Source organism: Rattus rattus, chromosome 6 (genome assembly GCF_011064425.1).
Source record: "Rattus rattus isolate New Zealand chromosome 6, Rrattus_CSIRO_v1, whole genome shotgun sequence".
Lineage (NCBI taxonomy): Eukaryota > Metazoa > Chordata > Mammalia > Rodentia > Muridae > Rattus > Rattus rattus.
Window position 1 is genome coordinate 20,755,065 of NC_046159.1, and position 26,035 is coordinate 20,781,099.

Below are 26,035 nucleotides of genomic sequence, written 5' to 3' on the forward strand. Positions count from 1 at the left end.
AAGGAGGTGAGGAAACGCCAACGTGTCCCCCTCTGTAAACAGTCTTGACCACAGGATGCTTTAAAGCACATGTCAGAGCCGACCCAAAATCCAGGCGGAAAAAATGAGGGCGCGAACCCCCACAGGGTCGGGGATTGAAGGGTGCAGGACTCTGGAGTCTCGGGGGGGGGGTGCAGGGGGGAGGAGGAAGGGTGGCCATGCTGGCGCAAAGAGAGCCAAACCTAAACCCTCCCTCTCCCCCTCCCTGGCCCCTCCCGAGCCATTTCCTAGAAAGCTGTATCAGTGTGGCCACGCTCGGTGCAGACACCTAGGGCGGCTTGTCAGCAGATGCAGGGGCGAGGAAGCGGGCTTTTCCTGCGTGGCCGAGGCCCGCAGAGGAACCGCTGCTAGCCCTGCCCCCAGCCTGCAGCCGCCCTGAGCGACTGGCCGCGTAGCCCAATGGCGCCCCCAAGAACAGGAAAGTTTCCGCACGAGGGTCATATTCTACCAGGCTTGAGAAGCACCCCTATCCTCCAACATCCACGCCTTCCTCCTCTTCCTTTCCACGCACGTGGCTCGGGGGCCGAAAAACAGCTTGAAAGTTATCAGGAGTCTAAGCCTCAGGGGAATAACCTTTGTCCCTAAGTTTGCGAAGTTGTAATTTTCTCAAATCAGCCTTCCCTTATTCTTCCTTCAGGGGTCTACTTTTACTTTATGGGAGTTCATCCACATGTTAAATCAATCTACCTGAATCTTGAATAGTGGGCTCTTTTCCTGATCGTATTGCAAGCCTCCGAAGTTAAGTGCACCCCCCCCCCATTCCCCCATGGTATGCCTACAGAATGTCAGAAAGGATAGAGAATCAATAGGAATCCGTGGGTTTTGTGGGTTCCCCTATCCGGGGCCCCTAGCATGCGGGGCTGGATACTAGGAGAACTAGGGAGAGGGGTTGGGGGTGGGGAGCGGGGAATCGTGTTTGAAGTTTGGTCAGGCCAGCTGCTGTGCTCCTTAATAACAAGGGTGGGGGAGAGAAAAGGAAAGAGGGAGGAAAGATTGAAAGGAGGGAGGGACGCCAGGGGGGAGGAAAGGGGGAGGAGGAACCTGAGAGGGGGAGGAGATCTAACTGCCCTTCCAGCTTGCGTCACTGCCTCAGAGAGAGGAGAGCGAACTGAAGAGAGCGAAGCAGTTCAGAGGGAAGGACCGGTGCGAGACAGGCAGCCCTTGAGGCTCTGCTCGCCCACCTTCCACTCTTCTCTCCCTCTCTCCCTCTCTCTTTGCCATTTCTTTCCTCTCCCAAATCTCGCATTCAGCCAAAGGAAGGAGGTAAGGGAAGCACCTCCCACCTCCAAAAAAAAATAATAATAAAATTTTACAGTCGGGACCGAGTGGTGACCGGCTAGCTATGGAGCTGCTGTGCTGTGAGGTGGACCCGGTCCGCAGGGCCGTGCCGGACCGCAACCTGCTGGAAGACCGCGTCCTGCAGAACCTGTTGACTATCGAGGAGCGCTACCTCCCGCAGTGTTCCTATTTCAAGTGCGTGCAGAAGGACATCCAGCCGTACATGCGCAGGATGGTGGCTACCTGGATGCTAGAGGTAGGTGTGCGGGTGACAAACTGCGAGAGGACTACCCCTGCGCGGGCCTCCCGGAGCTCGTGCGCGAGGTAGCCCCGCACCCTTGGGCGAGACGCTAATCCTGTCCCTTGCTAGATTAACTAGTGGAGGAAAACGTGGGTGAGGCGAAGATGTCTCCCCCACCCCACCCCGGGGGTGGCATCCCGCGCGCGTGTGCCTGCATGTGGCTTCTTGGTCTTCCCATCCCCATTTCTGACCTGTGGTGTGGAAGGAACCACGGCTGCCTTCCGTGAGGGTGTTGAGACCTAACAATCCATACAAACATTTAAAGACCCCCCCCCCCGACTTCCAAGATTGGGGCAAACCGTCCGAGTCTTAGGTCCCCTGCGTGTGGTAAGGACTCCGCGTTGGCACTTTGGCGGGAGGTGGGGGTGGGGGAGAAACAGGGAATTCAGGAGAGCCCCGGAAGTCACACTGGAAAAAAAAAAAACAAAAACGTGCGTTTAGGGGGATCTGAAAGAACCGCTGCTTTAACCTCGCTTGCAATCTTTGCCGAGAGAGCAGGGTGCCCACGTATGCACAGCTCTGGACCTGCGGTGGTTTCGCCATGTTGCTTTGCAAACACCAATTACAAGGACTGGCAACATTCGCCGACTCCCCTGCCCCCCCCCAGCACCCCACGATCCTGGGGCCATCTCTTTCTGGCCGTGCCCTCTTTCCCAGCCCTCAGTTCACCAAGGTTACTTACAGTTTGGCTGCTTCTTCAGCGCGCAGATTTGGGTGGGGTAGGAAGCGGGGGAGGAGGTGTGTGTAGAGCGGGCTAGGGGGCACCCCCAAAGGAGAAGTCAGAGTCCCGCATGCCTCCTTGAGGGGGTTCCCTGGTTTCGTCTCACCCAACCCCCAGCGGGGCACAGTCTTCCTAGCTACTGCCCTGTGGGCCGCAGCCGAGCACTCCGCAAGTTTCCCCACTGTGATCCAGAGCCCCTGGGGTGGAGATACGGACCTTACCGACACCCGAAACCTCTATTCCAGGAGCCTGCAATGTCTCTGGGGTTTTCAGGTCCATAGAACGTTTCTAGACTTTTTCCTCGATTTTTTAATAATTTTTTGAAACTGTCCCCCCTGCTCCGACTCCAACTGTGGCGGCTGAGGCGCGCTTCCTCCTCTTCCCTCCCCCTCTCTTCTCCACCCACCCACCAAACAGCGGCCCCTGGGCCGCCGAGACCACCCTGGGTATTTTTTTCAATTGTCGGGAATGGTAGACTAGGATCTGGGGATCCGAATGAGACCAAGAAGTAGACTCTCGGAGCTTCCAGAATATTTTTATTGATTTTTTGAAAAGATGACGAAATCCAAAAAAGAGAGGGAGTTAGAATGCCGAGAAGTGAGCCAGAGGGAGCGGCAGGCGGCGGCGGCTCTGGGCTTTGCCTTGGGGTTTGTGGAGGCTTTAGTTCCTCACCTTTCTCAGCCTTGTCAGAATACCCGAGCCCCAAAGGCTCTTCGGATTTACCCCAGAGTTCTCACCTTTATTCTTACTATCCTTTCTACTCCCTCCCCCTCCCCCCAACACACACACACACACACACACACACACACACACACACACAAATGCTTTTTTTGTTACTACGGGTTATGCCTTTTCCCCCCCCCCCTTTCCCTCTGTTTCTGATACTATTTTTTTCACTGTCCTCTCGGACCCTATCCCACTCTGATTGTAGGTCTGTGAGGAACAGAAGTGTGAAGAAGAGGTCTTTCCTCTGGCCATGAATTACCTGGACCGTTTCTTGGCTGGAGTCCCGACTCCTAAGACCCATCTCCAGCTCCTGGGCGCTGTGTGCATGTTCCTAGCTTCCAAGCTGAAAGAGACCATCCCGCTGACTGCCGAAAAGCTGTGTATTTACACCGACAATTCTGTGAAACCCCAGGAGCTGCTGGTAATGCTGCCCTCCCTGCTCCTGACTCTGCCTTCCCCCATCATGCTAGGACCTTCACGCTACCCAATACTGTCTCCTTTAGTAGGAGAGAGCAGAGCTAATCTTCCCCTGTCTGGGAAGTGAGCAAAGCTCTCAGTACCTCATGGAAATTTTCGAGGGTGAAATTCTATTGTGAGTGAGTGGGGATTTGGGTAGAAAATTTTAGTTGATGTTTTAATTAAGGTCCAGATTTCCACTGAACCCTGAGAACGCAGTCTGGTTTCTCACATGCTCATTGCAATGTGTTTCCTAAGAGCCTGGAGGTGTCTCAGGTACTGTCTTATAGACCAATAAAGTCTCACAATAGGAACATAGTAGCTGATCACTAAGTAGCTACAAAGCAATACCTGTCAACTTTTAGGCAAAAATCAATATCTGACTTTCTACTAGTGGGAATCTGAAGCACCCAAAGGCATAGTGACCTAGATACAGTCCCCAGGGTGTTCATCCCCACGGGGTCCTGTCTTGGTTTTCCCTACCATCTACCCTTTTTCCTCACGCACTTACCCCTCCGGATTATTACTGCACACTAAAGGTTCTGCAGCTCTCCTTTGCAGTTCTGGGGCCCACCCTCAGTGGTTTGCACACCTTCTGTCTTAAACACGGGTGACAGAAGACCACCCCCTCTATCAACTCCCTCCCTCTTGCTGGCATTGCTTGGGCCTGCATAATCAATCTCCTGGGCAGATTGGCTTCTTGAACTGAGCCCTTTGTGAGGAGCCGTCCTTTCTGGGCCTGTACTGCCACCTAGCGGCAGACATGTGCAAGGCTGGGGGAGGAATTGCGGAGAATGCAAAGAGGGACATGAATGACTTCACCTTTGAACCACTGCCAGATTTCAGCTGCTTCTGGTTTGGTCTGAGAGGCCCCTAAAGGTGCTTTCTTCTGGAAGATCTGCTTCTTTCAAAAATGGTGCCAGAGGACAAGTTTGTGCTCACATCGCCCTCGAAGAAGGAAGGGTTGAGATTCAAGCCATTTCTGGGTTTTGCGTAGTTAAGGAGGTTTGGAATCCTAGCTTTCAACAAAAAAAGCCCCAGCAGACTTGAAAGCTTGTGGGGGGTGGGGGAAGATTAGAATTAGAGACCAGCATGTTTTTCTCAAAAAAACAAGAAAAGGAATCTTCCATGTGGCAGGTGTGCTGGAGGATTTGAGATATTTTTCAAGACACTCTAATTTTTTCCAGGATCAGCAAAGCTAACTCAATTCTCCAAATAAAACATGTCAGCATCCCGCCTCCCTTCCAGAAAGTGTTCCATCCTAGAAGAGCCTTCCTATTTTATGCGTGAAGGGAGCTTGCTCCAGACACACCTTAGCTAGCCTGGTGGCTGTGCGTTGTAGTCCCACACTTAGCAGATGAAGCCAGGTAAACTAAAGAGTGAAGTCCCAGCAGGCAGACATCTTCGTAGGCTGTTATTTTATTCGATCCAGTTCACGCGAACATAATTTCCCCGTATTTATTTCACAAAAGGGGAGAGACACAAGGTAGCTCACTAGTGGGGTGCAGTGGAACCCCATAAAAGAGAAGGTTACAGCCTGATACATGGGCCGAGGAACTTTAGGACCTCCACCGGGCCTCAAATCACTATCTGCAAAATGAGGTCGCGGGTGACCACCTTGGGCCCGCTAGCCATGGAGACAAAGGCCAGTGAAGAGTTAGGGGAAAGGGTGAGTGTCATAGCCCCAAGACTTCTACACGGTGTGTCAAAGGGGAGAGTGTTGGCGGCAGAGAGGAAAAATGATACTTTCTCCCACAAGTAAAGGCGGGCTAATTGGCTGCCAAGGAGTTGGGCCAAGGAAGCTAACTTATTTTGTTCAGCATCTGCAAGCATCTTTTTTTTCTCTCATGAGGAGTAAAGAGACTATTAGTCTTCTGATAGAGACATATCCAATACATTCTTGCCACGGTACCACAGTGACCTTGGCTAGATTTTACTATAAGCCCAACTTTCCGAGTGGGCAGGCAAGAGCGTTTTGTGGAACGGGTGGGAGTAGGATAGGAAAAGACTAAAGTCTGATCTTGGCAGTAGCTACCTGGCCTCTTATTAGTTTCAGTGGAGCCTGACGTTTTTTAGCCCAAGAGGAGCCACCAGCTGGGGGGCACCGTGACACATGAGGCTCCCGTTACGATCTTGATCCTGCGGTCCAGCCTACTGAGCACCATTAAAGCTGGTCTGCGACCCAACCCCCCTCCCCACCCCCCGCGCCCCGGTCCAGCCCTGGAGTCAGCCTATGGATTTTTAGCGCCCTGCTCTCTTCCTCCCACCCTCTGCAGGAGTGGGAACTGGTGGTGCTGGGTAAGCTGAAGTGGAACCTGGCTGCAGTCACCCCTCACGACTTCATTGAGCACATCCTCCGCAAGCTGCCCCAGCAGAAGGAGAAGCTGTCCCTGATCCGCAAGCATGCGCAGACCTTCATCGCTCTGTGTGCTACGGGTGAGAAGGGTTCTCTGGGCTCGCACTCGGGGCCGTGGGAGGTGGGGTTGCCTTCTGCATCACTCTGGGGGTGGAGGCAAGCGGGCCTGAGTAAGCCAGTCTGGAGCCTCAGCTCTGTCTTTTCCGTGCTTTATCGGAACTAGAGTGTTTTCTCGCTCCGCTTTACTCGTAAAGGCAGGGCAGGCGTGGTAAGGGCAAAGAAGTCAGTGCCTGCTGAAATACTGTTCATGATGTCTAGAGGGCTCTTTGAAGACTACACGTACTGCTCGCTGGTTGTGTTTAAATCTTTAATCTTTTGAGGCAAAGGACAGCCAACAGATAAGCTCAAAAAGGAATTTAAGGAAGGTAGGGGGCAAGTGCACGTTAAAGGACCATCTGCAAGATATGTATGCAGCCCGCCCTGAGAAGGGGGTAAGGAATTCCTTAAGTGTCGCTCATGTACTGCCTTCTTGCTGCTTCCTCTGTCGATGAGGGAGTGAACCTTTGAGCCTTTGAGCAAAGATCTGTTTTGTAAGTTCTGTGACCTCTGCGAAGGATTTTGATACATAGCTGTTATTGGCCCCACACCTGGGGAGACCCCAGAACAGTATTTCTCAATCTGTGGGTCGAGACCCCACAGGGCTTGCTTCTCAGATAGCCTACAGATCAGATATCCTGCATATCAGATCTCTACGTTATGAGTCATAAAGTAGCAAAATTACAGTCGTGAAGTAGCAACAGAATGATTTTACGATTGGGGGTCATCACGGTCTGAGGAGCTGTCTTCAAGGGTCACAGCATTAGGAAGGTTGAGGACCACTGCCCTAGAACCTTGAGAATCCAGGGGTCAAGTGTCAGGAGTTCATCTCCTCAGGGTTAGCAGGTCAAGAAAGAATTGACCGCCAGTGGGGTGCAGCTCAATTCACCAGGGGTTGTTAAAATGTGTAGATGTGTTGGGGAGCCAGGGTGGAGTGTAACATTTTAATTCCTTGTAACATTTAATTATATGTTTGTATAGCTGATGATCTAATGAACAATAGGGCCTGTGCTTTGTTCGAAGTTCAAAGGTCAGACAGACTTTGTTACTTACCACTGAGTGACCTCGCACAGGCTGTCTGACCTCTCTGAAGTTCAACTGGATCTGCAAAACAGCCTTTGGAGACATCGTTCTCCGGCCTTGGGTAGGAAAACCAAAATCCACAGGAAAACAAGCCTCGGGCTTAAGCCGCAGGCGCAGTACTGATTGTGAAAGTTCACCGATTGTGATTCCCAGTCTGAGATTCAAACTTCTCCAGTTAAGGCGGGTGCGGCTTTTCCGGCTACTGGATACAGGCTCCGACTGGCTTGTCAGATTCCACCTCCCTTTTTCAGAGGTGCGCATGCGCGCAAGTTTGTCCACGCCTGCCCGTGCAGGTTACCCATTGCTGGTCTTTGGTCTAGCAGCCCTTGGGGGCCTGCATCAGGCCTTTTGTCACACGCATGTGTCCTAGCTCCTTCTTAGAGTCACCTGCTCTTCTACGGTCAGGGGACAAAGTGGACACAAGAGAGCCAGCCTTTGCTACCCTTTGGACAGCACTATCCCTCAGCTTCCTGGTCTTCTCTTGCTGACTGGCCTGGGCTCTAGAGGTCAGTCCCGCATTGACCTGCTGTTTTGTCTCCTAGAAACTGTCCCTTTCCTCTTGCAGTGATTCAGTGTGGGGGAGGGGTCAGCCAGTCTTTTCTCTCTGACCCTAAGACCCCTAACCCCCTGGACCTAAATTCCCTCATCACCCAGCTGCCAATAGCCAGAGTCCTGCTTTGACCTTGTCTTTTGACCAACAGACTGGCCTTTGGGGGTCCATTCACTACTTCTTCCTCCCTGAGCTTGCTCCAGGGTGGGTGTGGGATAATAGGTGGAATTACCCAGGCTCGAATAGATTCCTCCAATTCTGTATAGACCACAGATCCATCCTCTATTCTTGGGGATCCCATCCCCCACTCTTGGCCATCTTGTCCAGATCCTTGGGGCAGTTGCCAACTTTGGGGCCGAAATAGGGAGCCTGGGATTCAGTGACTGAGGGCAGAGATCCACTGGGAGGTGGGGGCAGTCAGGAAGATGGGCCTGTTGGGGGCCTTGGCTTGACTTTAGCCAAGGAGTGGGAAGGATAAGGGAGAGTATGCCTCCGATCAGAACCGTGTGCCATGAGGATGGACTGATGAAAGTGGAGGAGGGCCTCAGGCCTCCTGGATCTGGAAAGGAAGGGCCAGACCACAAGGCCCTCATGTCTCTCCTGGCCTGCACTTGGGACCCAGCAAGTGAATAAACTTTGGAATCCTGCTGGTGTGTGGATGTGGGAGTGGGTGGGTGGGAGTGTCCAGTAGTCTCGACAGCCTAAACACCAAGACCTGCTACTCTTAAAAGACAGTCTTCTTGGGGAAACTCAGATCTGGTAACTCCAGATCACTAGGCCCCTCAAATAGTAGGCTCAGCGTGATTCAAGGACCAAAGATGGGAGGGGCCTGCCCCTTCAGCCCAAGCTGGTGCTCCTGTGTGCCCATTACCTCAGACCTCACTCCAGTCCACCCTGAAGCCGAGGATGGCCCAGGGTTTTGAGGGTTCACAAAGGCATAGGAAGGGAGCAGTCCCTGAAGAGATGGTAGGTAGCCAGCCCTGGGGAGATGTTACTACTTTATGGGAAAAGCCAATTGTGAAAGAGCTGGCAGTCCCTCTGAGGGGGCGTGCTGAGCGTATGTGTGTGTGAAAGGGGAAGAGAGCTTGGGGCGTGCAGGGGCCCAGGGAGGGAAGAGTGTGGCAGACCAGCAGTCTTCCTTTATGGGATTCTGGGATAAGGTTGGTGGCAGGACAAAGAGGTGCCCTCCTTCCCTAATCAGCCTCCAATGGCATCTGGGAGAGAGGTGGTCAGAGATTGCCTGGAACAGCTCTCCCAGCTGGCCTTGGTAGTGGAGGAGTTTAAGTGGGGTGAGAGTGTAACTCCAGCTCCTGCCCAGAACGTGGGGGGAAGCAGAAGTGGACTTCCTTCTCCTGAGGGGCTCCAGGTCAGCAAGCAGGGCAAGAAGGCCACCTGAGGTAATCAGGTGGCCGCCATCATCCTTATCACGGTCAACACGTGATTTCAATGGTATTGAGTTTATTGGTACAGGTACCCCACGCCTGCCTCCTTTTGCATTGGGAGTTTCGCTGTGGCTGCTGTACCCAACTGCCTGTGTAACCCTCAAGTTGAATCCTAGGGTACACCCAGGATAGGGTACACTTCTCTTAAAGGTGTTTATTTGGTTTCCAGATTTGGGTGGCCCTGAAAAGTCTGGGGACTTGACTCTTGTTCTAGAATGTAAGCCAAGCCTCCCTGGTAACCAGAGAGGAAGAGTGAAACCCACATTTCCACCCAGGGCCTCTGGGCTGCCCCCAGAGGGCAGTCATGGGGCTGAGGGGAGGAAGTAGCATGTTGAACTGAAGTTCTGTGACGGATACTCACTATCTTACGCCCCATCCGGCCCCGAGATGAATGAGTGCTTTTCTCCAGCCACAGCCCCTCTCTCTTCCTCCCACCCAAGCTAAACCATCATTAGCAGTTATTGCCTTAGCTATAAGGACAGGCTGGTCTGAACCCTTTCTGGGAGTGTCGGACGTGTGTGCCAAATGACAGCATGAGTGTCCTTTGCTGGTCAAAGAGCACCCTGAGTCTGGTTCTTTAAACCTGCACCTCACCACGGGTTGCAGGAGAGGAAGAAGCCGAGACAACAGACTTGGCTTGTTGGCTGGATTTCCTCAGTCTCAGAACAAACTCCCTCCCCCTAGTGGAGAACAAGAGTAAAGCAGCCTCCAGGAGGCTTTGGTTAGCACTACCCAGTATTAAGCTCGTTTGGCAGGACCGCAGCATAGCACTCTCAAACCCCATCAGTGTAGAACAGGTTTTGCCAGTGAATCCTCATTTTCTAAAAAGTGCCAGCTGCTTCTGTGTCATCCTTGATATTTGGTACCACGAGGAGATGGTAGATGAAACTAAGGTCCAAGTGATTGGCTTCTGAGCAAAAGCCCTTTTGTGTTTCCTTTCCTGGTATGTAGGAAGTAACCTTAAGGATTACTGTAAACCCAGACTGGGTTGGAGTACCAATGTCTCCTTAATCAAAGGTCTCATCCTCCCCCCCAATGAGTGAGTGGCACTGAGCAATCATTTGACACCCCAAGATTTCCAGCTCATGTACTGGGTCCTTTGCCTGCTCCCGTCAGGCCTGGGGCTCCTCATAGGGGCATTGCTCCCAGACTCTAAGTGAACCACATCAGAGGAAACATAGACTTTGTGGCAAAAAGGGTGAGGGCTGGGAGTGAGGGTGACCGACATCTGACATCTAAGGTTTACCCTGAGCCAGGTTCTACATGTGACTTAATAGCATGGGCTCTTGCAACTAATGCTCAGGACAGCACGGTGAAAAGGGTAAATTAGTACTTTTCTGCTGTTTTTTTTCAGACAGTTTCTCTGTGTAGCCCCCGACTATCCTGGAACTCACTCTGTAGACCAGGCTGGCCTTGAACTCTGAGATCCACTTGCCTCTGATTCCTGAGCTCTGCCACCACCACCACCCAGCAAATTAGTACCCTTTTTGTAGGTCAAAAAAGTTTCTTTCAAAGATACCCATGTAGTGTATACAAAACCAAGCATAACACACCAAACTGGCATGTACTGCTATGTAGCAAATTGGCTAAGAAACTGCCATTTCTTGGGAGTACCCGTTTTTCCTCTGGGGAAGGGATAGCTGTGCATACTGGAGCATGGTATAGAGAGAGAATCAAACTGCCCAAGAAGGACTTCTCTCAGTACTTTCTTAGGGAAAAAGAAGAGGTCAAGACCCCACCCCCTCCCCCCGGTTTTGTACCTGTATCCCAGGTCAAGCCACATATCCCTTCTGGCTCCATGCTAGCCCTGAGTTGGTTTTGTTAGCAGTGTGACTGCAAAGGATGATGGGTATACCCCCGATCTGAAGCCTCGGCACAAGGGAGGAAACTTGGGGGTGCTTCAGTGCCCTGCCACTGACAGGTGCTCTTACCCACAGCCTCTGTGGGCTGACTATCTCCTCTACACTCTGAGTGTTACAGGCGGCAGCTAATGGGGGTTATTGGATAGAGAAACAGTCTCCTGTGGCCCATATCGGGGAGACCTACAGCCCAGCAAAAGCCAGGGAGGGAGTTTGGCTTCATCAGCCAGGATAGAGAAGACACAAGCAGGGGTCAGCGGCCAGCAGAAGTTGGGTGAAACCTCATAATATATGACTCAAGGTGAAAATGGTGAACGGTGAAGGGAAGAAAGCCAAGGAGAGAGACAGACAGACGGCCAGGACTACCCAGTGGTCCTGGGATTGAGCCCAGGTGGGAGGGGAAGTGTGTGTGCTTCACTGAGTCATGCAGTGTCTGAGAACAGTAGAGACTCCGTGCAGAGGTACTGGCTTTCGGATGCAAAAGCTTCTCTGTGATGTGCTGCTGTAAGCAGGCTAGGCATTAAGAGATGGGAAGAGTCCAGGTTGTTCTGAGCATGCCCCGTTCAGCCCAGGACTCTTATTATGAGCTGAAGTATGACTCCCATGTCCCTCTGTGCTCTGCCTTCAGTCTCCATGATTGCTCATCTTACTGGTGTCTTGATACAACTAGGGAGCATACACTGGAAAGTGGACCCCATTTCACGTCTGCCACTAGACTGAATGATGAGACCGTCACCTCTTTAATCTGTGAACCCAAGGCAGGGGCAAAGACAAGATCAACTTGACAGTTCCCAGGTTTCCTTGCACCCGTAACGTCATCCTCCGTGGTGGATTTGTGTGTTAAACAGGTATCACGTGCAGTGCATGCGTGTTAGCGGCTGGCAGGGACAGGCAGCTTTGACAGGATTTGCCCCTGCGTTGGAACCAGCAGTGACTGGATCGTAGTTCCACAGCCCTTTAGAGAATCACTCAGTGGCGAAGGAGTTTAGGGCCCCAGGTTGCTCCTACTGTTTAAGGTGAATCCCCTGTCTTAACTCTTAGAAAAATCCAGGCGGTGGTTAGAATTTAATCATTAGTCTTTGGTATTTGAGAAAAGTCCTGTCTTCTGCCCTTGTGTTCTGAAGATCCTCTGCATAGGGTTAGAAGTTGAGAATGAAGAGAATTAAGTCAGCTTGCCTTATTCTGCTTCTATACTCAGCTTACATGCACACACGCACACACTCTCACACACATGTATGTGTATGTATGTATGCATGTATGTATGTATGTATGTATGTATGTATGTATGTATGTATGTATGTATATACCAGGCATATGCCTGTGGAGGTCAGAAGGAGATATCAGATTTCTTGGGATTGGAGCTACAGACAGTTCATGTGGATGCTAAAACCCAAACTTGGGTCCTCTGAGGTTGTAATAATTTTTTTTTTTTTTTTTTTTTTATTCTTTTTTTTGGAGCTGGGGACTGAACCCAGGGCCTTGCGCTTGCTAGGCAAGCGCTCTACCACTGAGCTAAATCCCCAACCCCGTAATAAGTACTCTTAACCACTGCGTCAACTCCCCAGTCCCTCAGTAATATTTCTTTAGGCCTAGCCAGAGACTAAGGCAAAAGCCCATTGGAAATATTGTTTTTCATAAAATTTCTCATGACTTCCCCATCTCTGTGTACTTTGTCCTCCACACACTGAGAGCCCATAGCTATCCTACCTGTAGGACACATGGGACACTGCCTTGTACAGCTGCATGCTCCCTTGACTCTCCCATGGAAGATACCGTGTTTTAATCACCTCAGGTCCTGACAGAAAAAGAAAAAAAAAAAAAAAAAAAAGAAGGCCAATAAAGGGCTTCCTGTGGAAGAGTGGAGGGAGAAAATGGGTGGATCCAGGGATCCTAGAGCAGCAGATCCACACTTTCTGACCGCTGAGCATCTGCCGGCTGGCGCAGCTCTGGGCCCCGTTTTCCTTCTGTGCCTGACTTTCGGCCTCTCGTTCTTTGCAGACTTCAAGTTTGCCATGTACCCGCCATCGATGATCGCAACTGGAAGCGTGGGAGCAGCCATCTGCGGGCTTCAGCAGGACGAGGAAGTGAATGCACTCACGTGCGATGCCCTGACGGAGCTGCTGGCCAAGATCACCCACACCGATGTGGTAGGTACCCCCGACCCCTTGGCTGTGCCCCTTTGGCTGACGCCAGATGTCTCTCCTCAAGTTCCAGGAAAGATGGTTGGCTTATGACGGTTCGAAGTCTTTTGTGTTTTCATTATTGTTTTTCTTGGTATCTTGTACTCGAAGAGAGTGATGCCTTCCCTCCATCTGTGTGTGTGTGTGTGTGTGTGTGTGTGTGTGTGTGTGTGTGTGTGTGTGTGTGTGTGTGTGTGTGTGTGTGAAGATGTGTGGATGTGTTACTAGAGGCTGGGCTTTGGGCATCCCAGGCAGCCACGGTACCACGGAGTTATATCGTCAACTCTAAATTTTTTTTAAAGATTTACTCTCTTTGCGTGAGTGCACTGTTGCTATCTTAAGACCCACCAGAAGAGGGCATCGGATCCCCTTACAGGTGGTTGTGAGCCACCGTGTGTGGTTGCTGGGAATTGACCTCAAGACCTCTCGGAGGGCAGTCAGTGCTCTTATCCCTAACCTTTCTCTAAATTTTATGGAGAGACAGTCGCACAAAGTGGCCTGGGCTGGCCTTGAATTTGAGACCCCCCCTGCCTCCACCTCCCCATAGCTGAGGTTACAGGTGTCCGCAACAACCGCCCGCTTCCTCTTACGGGCTTTAAGGGCATGCATGCACCTTAAAACACAGGCAGGCCCTTCGCGGGCTGATGGAAGGGGGAGGGCTGTTGACTGATTTTCCTCTGCAGTGTAGGGTTCATGTCCATTTATGTGCACGTTGTCAGGCCTCTGCTCTGCTCTGCCATGGAGAGCGTCCAGGTCTACTCCCCAGTGAGGCACAAAGAGGGGACAACCAAAGCTGGCCGGTGGCTGCAGCAGAGGGAGCAGATTTGAGAGGTGGCCTCGTGAGTGAGACCTCAGCCTGTTGGCCTTCCCGCTATCCTGTCCTCAGGCTTTCTTTTTGCTCGAAGTTTCGGTGGGTGACAAAGCACACAAGGATTGAGTGCACTAGAAATTCAGGAACTATTATTAGCTTTAGGCTTTTTCCATTCTGTGTGGATGGCCCCGAGTCTGCTGCTGGCTGCCAAAATTCAGGGCTCTTAAACACAGAGGTTTTGAGATGGGCCAGGATCCCACAAGGTCCTAACTTCACTGGCGAGGCTGTAACAGTTGGAGAGGGTTTTATCTGGGATGACCCTCAGAGCCTAGTTACCTGCGTTTCCCACTACCCCAGGCAGCAGAGAGAGGGTGCAGCTGAGAGGCAAGCCAGGTAAGAGCAGAGCTGGGACTCAAGTCTCTGAGCTCTGTCTCCAGCCTGGAAACTTTGCTCACCGCTGTGGCTCCTGGGAGCTCTGTGTTTGCAAAAGGCATTCAGTCGAAAGGCCAAGCAGAGAGAGGAGTATTGTTGGCTCTTAGGTCCTGGTGCTTCACCATGGAGAGGCTTGGGAATGCAGGGGAAATTCGCAAGACACCCTCTGGATATTCAGGGCACTTGAGACTGCCCTGTGAGGGAATTTACTAGGTTCAAGGGTCATGGCGTGTAATCAGGCCTGTGGCTGGTGCCTCGCCGAGGTATGCTGAACACAGGCTGTTTAGCTCAGGAAGCTCAAGGCCATCCATGAATGTACCTGTATTTGGTCTTGACACTAGCTCAGAGAGGTGAAGGCCTTAAAGGCCTTGATAGAACTAACCATGGGTTTTTCTCTGAACCAGGTTTTAAATGAAGCATTTAAAATGTTGGTGCCAAATATATAGGCATTTTAGCTAGGGCTGCAAAACATGTCTCCTGTTACAGATTCCTTTAGAGATAGGATGCTAGACAGTGACAGACAAGCCTTTCTTCAACTTCTGAAAACACACACACATTCACATACACACACACACACACACACACACACAGAGACACACATAAAAACATACACGCATCTACACACATACACACACATAGAAACACACATATACACACATACACACATTCATACACACACACAGACATATACACAGACACACAGACACATATACACAGACACACACAGATAGACACATACACATAGAGACACACACAGAGAGACACACAGACACACACATTACACACACAGACACACATAGAAGCATACACATACACAGAAACACGCATATACACACATATACATAGAAACACACATACACACACATTCATACACACACGCAGACATATACACCGACACACACATATATACATACGCACACATGCACACACGTCACCACACTTTTGACAGTTGTAGGCCTGCTCTGATTGACTGGCATCCTCCTTGGAGCACCAGTGTTTGCTTTTCTCTTGCCCTACTCCTCTTTACTCCCACAGAGGGAGGCTCTCTGCCTCTGCCCTGATTTGCACGACTGCACACCAGTCTGTCATCTGAAACTGGGGATGTCACTTCCCCTCTCAGACACTGTGCAGAAGTCAGGGAATCCAAGTCTGCTGTCAGACTGGGATCAGTACGAACACCGCAGCTCCCATCGGTTAGGGCGTAGATTTGGTATTTTGTTCCTTTTAACAGAGTTTGAATTGCCTTCGCTTATTCGTGTGTGTGCGTGTGCATGTGTATGCGCGTGTGGGTATGTGTGTGCATGTATGTGTGTGTGTGGGCACGTGTGTGTGGGGGGGGCACGTGTGTGTGTGTGTGTGTGTGTGTGTGTGTGATATGTGCCACAACTCGCATGAGGAGGTCAGAGAACAACCACCTGCTATGGAAATTGTCTCTTCTGCCGTGCAGGTCCTGGGAATCGAACTGGGGTCAGCAAGCTTAGTGGTAGGCACCCTTACCCACTAAGCCATCTCTCTGTCCCTGGCACCTCATTTCTATGAGGGACCAGTGTATTGTCTTAGTTTAGGGTGCGGGTCCAGGCTTGAACCTCACAATGGGTCCAAGAATAAACCGTAAGACCAACCTCACTTGTCCAGGTATACAGCTGGTGCCTCAAAGTTGCACGTGTATGACCGGCTCCCTGAAGCTGTTTTCAGGGGAAAGGATGGGTGTGCCTGCAGCTTCCCAGGTTCCGCCTGCCCTCCCCTCCATCAACCTGTGTTGTCTGAAGGGCCGAAGTCTGAACGAAAGCCAATCGACTGCCGTTTGAGTGCACTGCTGTTCAGAGGGAGAGGGGTTCTGATTTCATGACCCTGCTCACCGTTTTGTAAATGAAGACGTGGTGTGTTTGAATCATGCCCCTGGTTTGCTTCTGGAGGCACTTAGAACATCCGGTTGCTGGGGATTGCTGCCTTAGGGAGTAGAGATGAGCAAGGCCTGGTCCCTAGACACAGTGCTAGAAGCCGGAATGGCGGATAGAGCATAGACAAAGCCTAGTGGGTTAATTGGGGAATGTCAGGTAGGGGCTGGGCACGGTCTGGTGGTCAAGGGCTCCGACTGCTCTTCCAGAGCACCTGGCTATGATTCCCAGAACCTGTGCAGCAGCTCACAGTGGCCTGTGCCTCACACATGAGGCGCACAGACGTATACGCAGTCAATACACACAAAAACAGATTCATGAAAATGTAATAGAGAACAGTGTGCAGGTCCTCACAAATGCTAGTGTTCTGCACTTTAAGTGAGGCACGGCGTGTCTTTAAACGAACTCATGATGCCTGATGCAAAATCGGAGCAGAGTAAAATTTGCAAAATATATCCTTGGACTAGGGAAACAAAATGTGGTATGTCCATGCAATGGGATATCCTGTAGCCTTTCAAAAGAAACGTCATCCGATATCGTCCCTTAGTATGTGGTTAAACTTAGAAACATTGTGCCAAGTAAAGTAAGGACAAGTCATACATGAAGCAGCCAGAGAAGTCAGTGCATAGAGACGAAAATTGGAACTGAGGTTCCAGGACCTGGAAGGAAGGAAGGAAGGAAGGAAGGAAGGAAGGAAGGAAGGAAGGAAGGAAGGAAGGAAGGAAGGAAGGAAGGAAGGAAGGAAGGAAGGAAGGAAGGAAGGAAGGAAAGAAGGAAGGAAAAAGAAGGAAGAAGGAAGGAAGGAAGGAAGAAGGGAAGGGAAGGAAGGATTGAAGGAAGGAAGGTCAATCTAAGTGCACACACAATTTCCAGTTGGAGATGTGGCATCCTAGCCATAACATAACAGTATGGATGATGGACATTGCACCAAAATGGTCAATTTTATGTCATGGTATTAAAAAAAAAAAAAAAAAAAGATTTATTATGTATCCAGTGATCTGCTTGCATGTGTGCCTACAGGCCACAAGAGGGCGCCAGATCTCATTACAGATGGTTATGAGCCACCCTGTAGTTGCTGGGAATTGAACTCAGGACCTCTGGAAGAGCAGCCAATGCTCTTAACCGCTGAGGCATCTCTCCAGCCCCTATCGCATGGTATTTTATCCATATAAACATACCACGCTCATACAGACCATCCCTGTGAAATGCTAGTTAGTATGTTGCTCTGTCCTGTGGAGAAGTTAAACCAACCCCCAGGACCACATTTGCTCCCCTGTGACAAATAGAAGCCTGGAGTCACTGATAGCTGACGGCCGTCCCTGGGCCGTCCCTGGTTCCCGTGTTCTTCAGTCTTTTCAGAGCCACCGTGTTCTACTCTCACTTTAGGTGGCAACTCGTGGGTGGCCTGAGGTGAGGTTGAAAGTAGGTTCGTCCCCTGGCCTCATCTGTCACAGCTAGATGACGTCACCCATAGCTCGGACTTCAGGGACCCACATGGCTCTGAGAAAGTGGGGCTTTCTTTGTGTTTCCATCTGGTTGCCAAAATAAATTGAACTGCTCCATTCCAAAGAGAAATCTGAGTGAGAAGCCTGACAGTTTTAAAGGGAGGGAAGTCTCAGAGGGTGGTGTATTTTAGGTACTTTTTCCTCCCAGCTACAAGTTAAGAGTTACTAAAAACAGACGCTAGCCAGGGAGGCAGGCTGGCTCTCGGGGAACTTCTACATACCCCGACTTCTGTTGCCAAGGGTGAGTTTGAGAGCAGGAGTCAACCATCCCAGGCCCCCACAGAATCAGGTTCCCTTTCTGCCCCCTCCATAGTGTAATCTTGCTGTGCGACAGAATTTAGCCTCACTGCTCACTGGACTGTAGGGCCTCTGAATAAGCCCTAGCTTGGACTTGGCTGTTTAGCCCAAGCCTCCGGCAGACATTGGAGACTGAGGCTGGAGGAAGGCAGGGAAGAAGGAAGGAAGAATGCAAGGACAAAAGGCAGACAGGTTCCAAATGTGCCTGTCATTAATTCAGGACTTTAGGAAAGACTCATCACCTGTCTATACCTACCTACATGTATGTAATCAAACACTAGTTATATGTCGGAAGATATTTTAGAGCAAGCCCCTTAATTTTCCCTGTCAATCACACACTTAAGTCAACATAGAGTGGAACTGGTATGGGGCTCAGCGGTAGAATATTTGCCTAACTCTTGCAAGGTTCTGAATTCAATCCCCAACACTGTAAGATGGGGGGGAATGGAATTGAGGCTTCCCTGCTATAAGGATTTGAGGAAGTTTCTAGAAGATATTTAATTGGATTATAACAGAACCCCTTGCTGTGTTTTCCAGAACTCTCTAGAGTAGATTCTAGAATATTCTTCCCTTAGGGTCATCTTGGCATTTGATGATACAGCTTCTCAGTGAGTAATTACAGAACAAATAACTTAGGTGACTATGACTCATTTTGGACCCAGACTTTTCTGGGGGGTTCCCCAGCATCTCTTCTGTCCCCCCTTAGCTTGAAACTTGCATTCTCAAAGTGCCTCTGACCGATGTTCTTCAGTGCGCTTTACGGGGAGGGGAGAGGGGATAGGAATTCTGGAAAGCCTGGCTAGAAGGCAGGCTGGGGGCGGGGAGGCGGGTAGAGCTGGGGGCTGCCTCTCTCCCTCCCTCCTCATTTCTTGTCCACCTCATTCTGTATGCAAGGAAACAACGAGCCAAGCAGCCTGTGAAGAAAGGAAGAATGAGATAGTTTCCTAAGTTGTCTCTGCCTGAGTTGGCCGCGGGTCTGCGGCCCATTCAGCCCTTTGTCCCCCTGTTGAGTGCAGTGCGTGTGTACTGACAATGGGTGGATGCAGTTACACCGGGGGCTAATGGTTGGAGTTCCGTGGGCCCATTCATGGAGGCAGTGGAGGGTGCAGGGCAGAGAGCTCGAGCCAGCAAGCGGAGGAAGTCGGGGGCCGAGTAACGAGCTGGAGATCACAGCCGCTGCTGTCGGGGCTCTGAGGATGGGGGACCAGGGCAGTGCAGGGAGGCGGCCATCATCAGAGGAATTGGAGGGGTGCCCGACCTCCAGCGCAGTGGAGTGCCACCTGTCCGGGCTGACAGACTAGCATTACGACTCTCCTTTTAATCAGCTTAATTTGGGGCATCTTAACACAATGCCTGCTGCTTTTGGAGGCTGCAGCAAAGCTGAGGTCCTGGAGCTCCTGCTTGTCACATGGATGTAGCATCTTTTGATCAGGGCCACTGTTGTCATCACCCCTACACACACACACACACACACACACACGCACACACGCACACACGCACACACACACACTCGTTTGCGCACACACACAGATGCACATTTGGCCTGGGTCATCCTTTCTGGAGAATTTCTGTCTACTGTGACTATACATCCTTTAAAAAAAGTAGAGAGGGGCTGGAGAGGTGGCTCAGTGGTTAAGAGCACTCACTGCTCTCACAGAGGTCCTGAGTTCAAATCCCAGCAACCACATGGTGGCTCACAACCATCTGTAATGGGATCTGATGCCCTCTTCTGGTGTGTCTGAAGAGAGTTACAGTGTACTTATATATAATAAATAAATCTTTAAAAAAAAAAAAAAAGTAGAGAAATTGGAAAGAGGAAGCTCTCAGATTGGAAACTTGCATTGATTTTTTTTTTCTACTGTCATTCAGAGACAAGCCACTCCCAGTTCCCAGACTGGTCTCTGCGAGCATCTTACTCCTCCAAATTTGCTGACAACTGATGTCACCTGTTGGCTCTGTCTCTTTGGAATTACTCTGAATCCCACCCTTCTCTCCTGTGGGATCCTGACACAATCCGTGCGACTGTGTTGGAGGCAGAGCTCTCCTTCTGAATTACCACCTACCCCCTCCCTGCAACCCGTTTCTGCTCCATTGTAGATCATGTCGCCTCTGAAATGGTGTCTTCTTCCTGGCTTTCTGCCAGCTCCTAGAAAGGACATTTGCCCTATAGGCTCCAAGAGGGGCTCCTACAAAGCTGAGGAGGGTGTAACTGTTGGGATTGATCTATGGAAGATTGATGGATGGATGATTGATTGATTGATCGATGTAGGACGAATGTCATGCAGGTTTCTCTGCCCGCAGGAAGGAGTATGGTCTACACTTCCTGCAGGTAGAGGATTTCTCCCTGGCTAAAAAGTAGAGGTAATAATTGACCACTTGGAAGGAAGTGGGAGCTGATGGTTAGTTGAGCAGAGTCCTGATGGGTTTAGCAGTCTACTGGGTGAGCAGCAGGTGGCATTGTAGCCATCTTTCCTAGGCTAACTACATCAGTCCTTTTTCCTCCCTCTGCAAGTTGAGAGGGGAGCAAAGATCCGGGGTCATCCAGAGGCAGTAACGATTTGAGTTTCTGTTAACACGTGGAAGGGAGAACATACCGCTTATGTGAAACCTTTGGATCTTCCTCCAGTGCTTAGACTAGCCGGTGAGCCTACCCTTGGCTGGACCGTTACGTCATGCTTGCATCACCTTGAGCCCTTGGCTCTGAATGCCCAGTGGAAATGACTGCCAGATGTCTTGTCTTCCTTGTAGGGGTTCCTTACAACTGTCCCTTGAAAGTCTCAGCCAGCAAAGGTGAAGGCTTACTAGGAGGAAGAGCAGGGACACTGCAGATCCTAAAGCCGAGTCCTTAAGCTTTCTGCTGGCTGATTTCTGAGGACCCTCTGGCATGATTAATACACTGGCACAATGGAGATGTACAATGGTCATGGTGATGGGGTAGATATGCCAACCCAGATGATCTTTTCCGGGGACCAGAAGATAGCAGACCAGTAAAAAAAAATGTTGTATGGACTTGACCAAGAGGCACAGAGTTTCCTATTGTGGAGCAAAGTCACCTGTGCAGACTGTATCAGAAAAAATTCACCAAGTGACCCTGCCCCACACACCTTGAAGATTCCTCATCATTCACAGAAGATCTCAATACACAGCCCAGGCTGTCTTCAGAGGCATAACCCTCCAGCCTTCTCCTCAACTAGCTTCCTTTCAAATGAAATGGTTCAGAGTTCTCTCAAGCCCCACCCCATAGGCCCAGCCTCACAAAGCCCCCCCCCCATCAGCTAGAAGTCCTACTGTCTTAAAATACCAGAAGCTCCTAGACCTTATGCCTCAGGTAGGATTTGGTTTCTATGGCCAGGTACACGGTTGGAGGCATGGATGTGGTAGCTGTCTCTGGTATCGGGGATGTTTCCAGTCATTCTCTCTGCCTCCTAGGAAAAAGCTATTTAGCATCACCAAATGCTGCCAGATTGGCCTAGCAGGAAACACAGCAAACAAAAGAGAAGATGGCAGGACCTAGGTTTTTAGTTGCTAATGACGGTGGCAGGTATCAAAGAGCAGAATAAGAGATGTTAGAGCCTTGGCACATGAGTCCTTTACTTGGTACTGTTGAAATTAGCCTGGTGTCTGTCTGTCTGTCTGTCTGTCTCTCTCGCTCTCTCTCGCCTCTCTCTCTCCCCCCCTTCGCTCTCTCCCCCCCCCTCACACACACACACACACACACACACACACACACACACACACACACACACACACAATGCTGGACCACACTCTCTCTAGGACCAACCTGTGGCACATCCTCGTCTTGAGTAATTGGTAATCTATACCTTTGTTCAAAGAAACCTAACATGGGCACGTTTGCGTGCTTAAAGTTTCAGCTACTCAGGAGACTGAGGCAGGGGCATCACTTGATTAAAGCCAGCCCAAGAAACATGTAGTCTCAAAATCCGAAGGATTCTTTCAGATTCCAGGACAGATGGAGCCATTAAACCACACACACACACACACACACACACACACACACACACACACACACACACACGCACATTAAACATCGGTTATTCATTGATTTGCTGCTTTATTTTATACTCGGAGAAACAGAAATTGGGGTTTGCAAGTGGAGCTATACCGGGCCAGCATGGAGTGAGCACCAAACATCTCCCTCCTACTTCCCACCCCTTTTAGGTTCAGGAGAACTTTTCAACCTCTGACCTTCGCTCTTGGTCTGCTGTCATTCATCTTCAAGCTACAGTTTGAACTGAGGGGCAGATGAGAGATAGGAAAGATAAACTGGAGGTCGAGGTGGGGTAGGGTGGACGGGGGTAGAAGATGGAAACTTTTGCTCCTTGGCGGTTGTTGCCAATTTTATTTTCAGGTCTTCGGAAAATAAAGATAATGCCTTTGTGTTTGGGGGGGGGGAACCCAGCAATTTCTAGGTGATGAGGTCTAAACAGGGAAGTGTGTGTTGAGCTGTGAGGGGGCACCAGGAGATTCAGGTCGACACCGGTTCTATATGCACTGACTGCTTTGTGGTGAGGGTGAAAATCCCTAGTAGGGACAGTTTCCTCAGCTCGCCCCTCCCCCCAGCCTTCTAGCCTGAGCCTTAGTCCCAACCCGGTGACAGCCGCGACTTGCCCTCACATTCCAAGTCTCCCAGCTAATAGAATCTTCTGCCTGGGGCGGCTCACTCTGGGTTTTCCCTACCAAATATAGACTAATAAAGGCGGCACTGAAAAATCTTGCTTATTCCCAAATTGGACAAGCTGGAGTGTCCTGAGTTTTGTAAACATTATGCGTTGTGTTTTTGTGAAAAGGGTCCAAGAGCAGGGTAAACAAGCAGAGGGGGGCTGGAGAGATGGCTCAGTGGTTAAGAGCACTGACTGCTCTTCCAGAGGTCCTGAGTTCAAATCCCAGCAACCGCATGGTGGCTCACAACCATCTGTAATGAGATCTGATGCCCTCTCCTGGTGTGTCTGAAGACAGCTACAGTGTACTTATATATAATAAACAAATAAATCTTTAAAAAAAAAAAAACAAGCAGAGGGTACAGGGATTTTTCGTTTCTGGACACTTTAAGCGGCTAAGCACCGCCCTTCTTATCCATTCCTTGGTTGCTTGTTTGGCTTACAGTATAGCACCTTGCAGGAACGTCATGCCACCTTTCCCAGACAGAAAAACCTCCAGTTGATCCCTTGATGACCAGGCAACGACTTTTTATAGCTAGATCGCCTTCCAGTCAATGTAGTTTAGAATAGGAAACGCCTGGGCTTCAGCAGAAGGGTCAGCTCTGATCCGCTCAATCTGGGATAGGCTCCTAGCCAGATCCCAGATGGTGCTGATGCTGCTGGCTGTGGACCCCACTTTGTGTACTGAGTTTCTGTGCCATTTGAGAGCGTTTCTGTTTTCCTTCCCAGGGAAACGATGATGTGAGTTGGATTGTGTCTGCCTTTGGGAGGCGTTGTGTGCATTTGCATGTGCTAATCGCCCTGGCCTGGATCTCTCTCCTCCAGGATTGCCTCAAAGCCTGCCAGGAGCAAATCGAGGCCGTGCTGCTTAACAGCCTTCAGCAGTTCCGTCAAGAGCAGCACAACGGCTCCAAGTCTGTGGAAGATCCGGACCAAGCCACCACCCCTACAGACGTGCGGGATGTTGACCTGTGAGGAAGCCATTCGGGCGGCAAGAGAGAGGCGTGTTCGTCATCTGCTAGCCCCTTCTCTCTCTCTCTCTAGTTATGTCTTGTTCTTTTGTGTTTTAGGATGAAAGTTCAAAAACAAAAAACAAAAAAAAAACAAAAAAAACAAAAACAAAATCTACCCCCACCTAGATCGTATTTAAAGGTCTTTTAGAAGTGAGAGGGAAAGGCCATATAGTTGAGGCGCATGTGGTACCTGTTCAAAGTCCAGCAGAAGGGGATCCCTTGTATATGCGAACCGTTATCATGTGATGATGTAAGAGTTCTAGTGAGATGCTTACAGGAGAGCCCTCAGACTAGCTAGAGAACGTGTATACCTGCAGTATGGCAACGAATTAGAGGAGACTGTCTCTTGTGCTTGGGAACTAGTGCATATGCCCCCTTTAGTAGAATTGCAAGAAACCATGGATGCCGGTGCGGCATGAGTAGTTTGCAAAGCAGTGAACCCAAGAAGGAATCAGAAATGAGAAGGGACATGCTGGGGAGGTTACGCAGAACCACCCAACCACACGACTGAACCATTTTGGATGTAAGAAGCGTCCTGATGCCTCACCACGTGTTCCCAAGACTGAGCGTGGTGGGGTCTCTACGTTGCCTACTCCTGCTGACTACAGTAGCTGCTACCTAAGGGATATGTCTTTTGCCAATTGGACGCAGGTGATTGGCTCCTAAGTCTCATGTTTGGTGAATTTGGGCGTCTTCTTCCAAACATGGTTCATTGTAGACTATCCCACTGTTATCTGATGGAGGGAATTAGCTATGGGCCGTGACAAAAAAACTCATCTAATGGGGGCAGATGGAGACCACAGATGGAATCTTGAAAACAAAGCTTCTATGTAACCGGAAGAGGGTGAGGTGATCTTTTATCCCTTATTAAGAAGAAGAAGAAGAAGAAAAAAAAAACTCTTAATTTTTGGTGCTGATTGGTGCGTCTGGTCCACAGTTTAATGTTGTTATAAACCATTCCACTAGAAAAGCACTTTGAAAATTTTGGGGGAGGGTAGAGTGGGATATGGGATGGTTTATGCAAATCATGTTGAATATGCCTTCCTTCTTTGCCCCTCCCCTTCCTGACCTCTTCCGGTTACTATTCATTTCTGGAGTCTGATTTTCTGGTACCCAGCTCTGGTGTTCCTGCCAGGACTGAGAGAGCCCTCTGCTGATATTCTCATCCCAGCATTCCTCGGAAAAGCCTGTAAACAAAGGTCTAAACCATTCTGATGGCTTAGAAGGATTGAATCCCCGTCTATGTTTGTCTCCTTTGGACATAGAAAGAAAAGTTACTTCTGGTGCAAAGGCTAAACATCAGGGTGTGGCATTTTGGTCCCTTTTCCGTTTCGTTTGTTTGTTTGTTCGTTAATTTTAGTGCAAAGTTGTATTCATTGTACTTGAAGACCTCCTCTCCCACTTCTTTGAGACAGTCAGTAAACAGAAGTTGGAGCTGCAGTTGGGTTTTTTCTGTTTTTTGTTTTTGTTTTTGTTTGTTGGTTTTTTTTTTTGCACAATTATAATTGACAGGTAATGAAGCTACTTGTTAAAATATCTGCCTTTTTTTTTTTAAGAGAAAAGATCAGAACAGGGCTGCTTTGAAAAATTATCGTACACAGGTTCTGCCTTGTTTCACAGTATGAGGGTTAAAGATGGAGAACTATCTAAGGGTCTCTTACCTTTTCGTTTTCTTTTTGTTCTGTTTATTATTATTTTTCGCTGCTAAGAAGCTAAGATCGTTCATCCCCATTCACATTAACAGTGCCTAGCTGTAATGTTTCACGGTGTGCTGCTATCTTAGAAACACTGTTATAATATGTTATTTTACTGCTTAAATTTCAAGTCCCGAAGTAGATGGTTGAGAAATGAGTTCTTTGTACTGGAAAACGCTTTTCCTCTCCTGGTCTTCTGGGTCGCGTCTTGTTTGGTTTCGTTTTATTCCTTTTCTTTCGTGCTTCTTCATTTCCAGGTTTTCTTTCCTCCTCTGATCACATTCTTCAAAGAGAGTTTCTTTACCTCAGGTTTACTGGACAGAGAAGAAAAAAAAAACAATAATGATAACCATGTACTTTTTTTTCCATAATACCTCACAGCTATACAGTTTCTGTTTGGAAGGCCGCTGGCATGAGGCACAGGACAGGCAGAAGGTGGGAGCTCGGCGTCCCTCTAGGTAGAAGGCAGGAGAGATTTGACCCAAGGGTCTCAGGCCAGGAGTCTTTTCTTTCTGTCTCAAAGGTCACCAGGCTCCCCTTTGACTCAGGCTCCCTCCTTGTGATAAAAGACAATGCTGAAGGGCTCCCCTACCCAATGCCGGATACTCAGCAAGCACAG

General features: G+C 49.9%; 1 protein-coding gene across 1 annotated transcript; it reads left to right on the plus strand.

Annotated features, from left to right (window-relative positions):
* The first annotated feature begins 1,091 nt into the window (after nucleotides 1-1,091).
* On the plus strand, nucleotides 1,092-25,742 carry Ccnd2 (cyclin D2). Its single transcript, XM_032905614.1, has 5 exons — nucleotides 1,092-1,573; nucleotides 3,271-3,486; nucleotides 5,798-5,957; nucleotides 12,906-13,054; nucleotides 23,535-25,742. The coding sequence occupies exons 1-5, from the start codon at nucleotides 1,382-1,384 to the stop codon at nucleotides 23,682-23,684; spliced, it is 867 nt and encodes a 288-aa protein (XP_032761505.1). The 5' UTR covers nucleotides 1,092-1,381; the 3' UTR covers nucleotides 23,685-25,742.
* The last annotated feature ends 293 nt before the right edge of the window (nucleotides 25,743-26,035 follow it).

Bases quoted from the DNA above. Each gene is read 5' to 3' on its own strand.
- Ccnd2 (XM_032905614.1), top strand. From the start codon at position 1,382: ATGGAGCTGCTGTGCTGTGAGGTGGACCCGGTCCGCAGGGCCGTGCCG. The intron at 1,574-3,270 runs GTAGGTGTGCGG...CTCTGATTGTAG, and splicing joins TGGCTACCTGGATGCTAGAG to GTCTGTGAGGAACAGAAGTG. The intron at 3,487-5,797 runs GTAATGCTGCCC...CACCCTCTGCAG, and splicing joins TGAAACCCCAGGAGCTGCTG to GAGTGGGAACTGGTGGTGCT.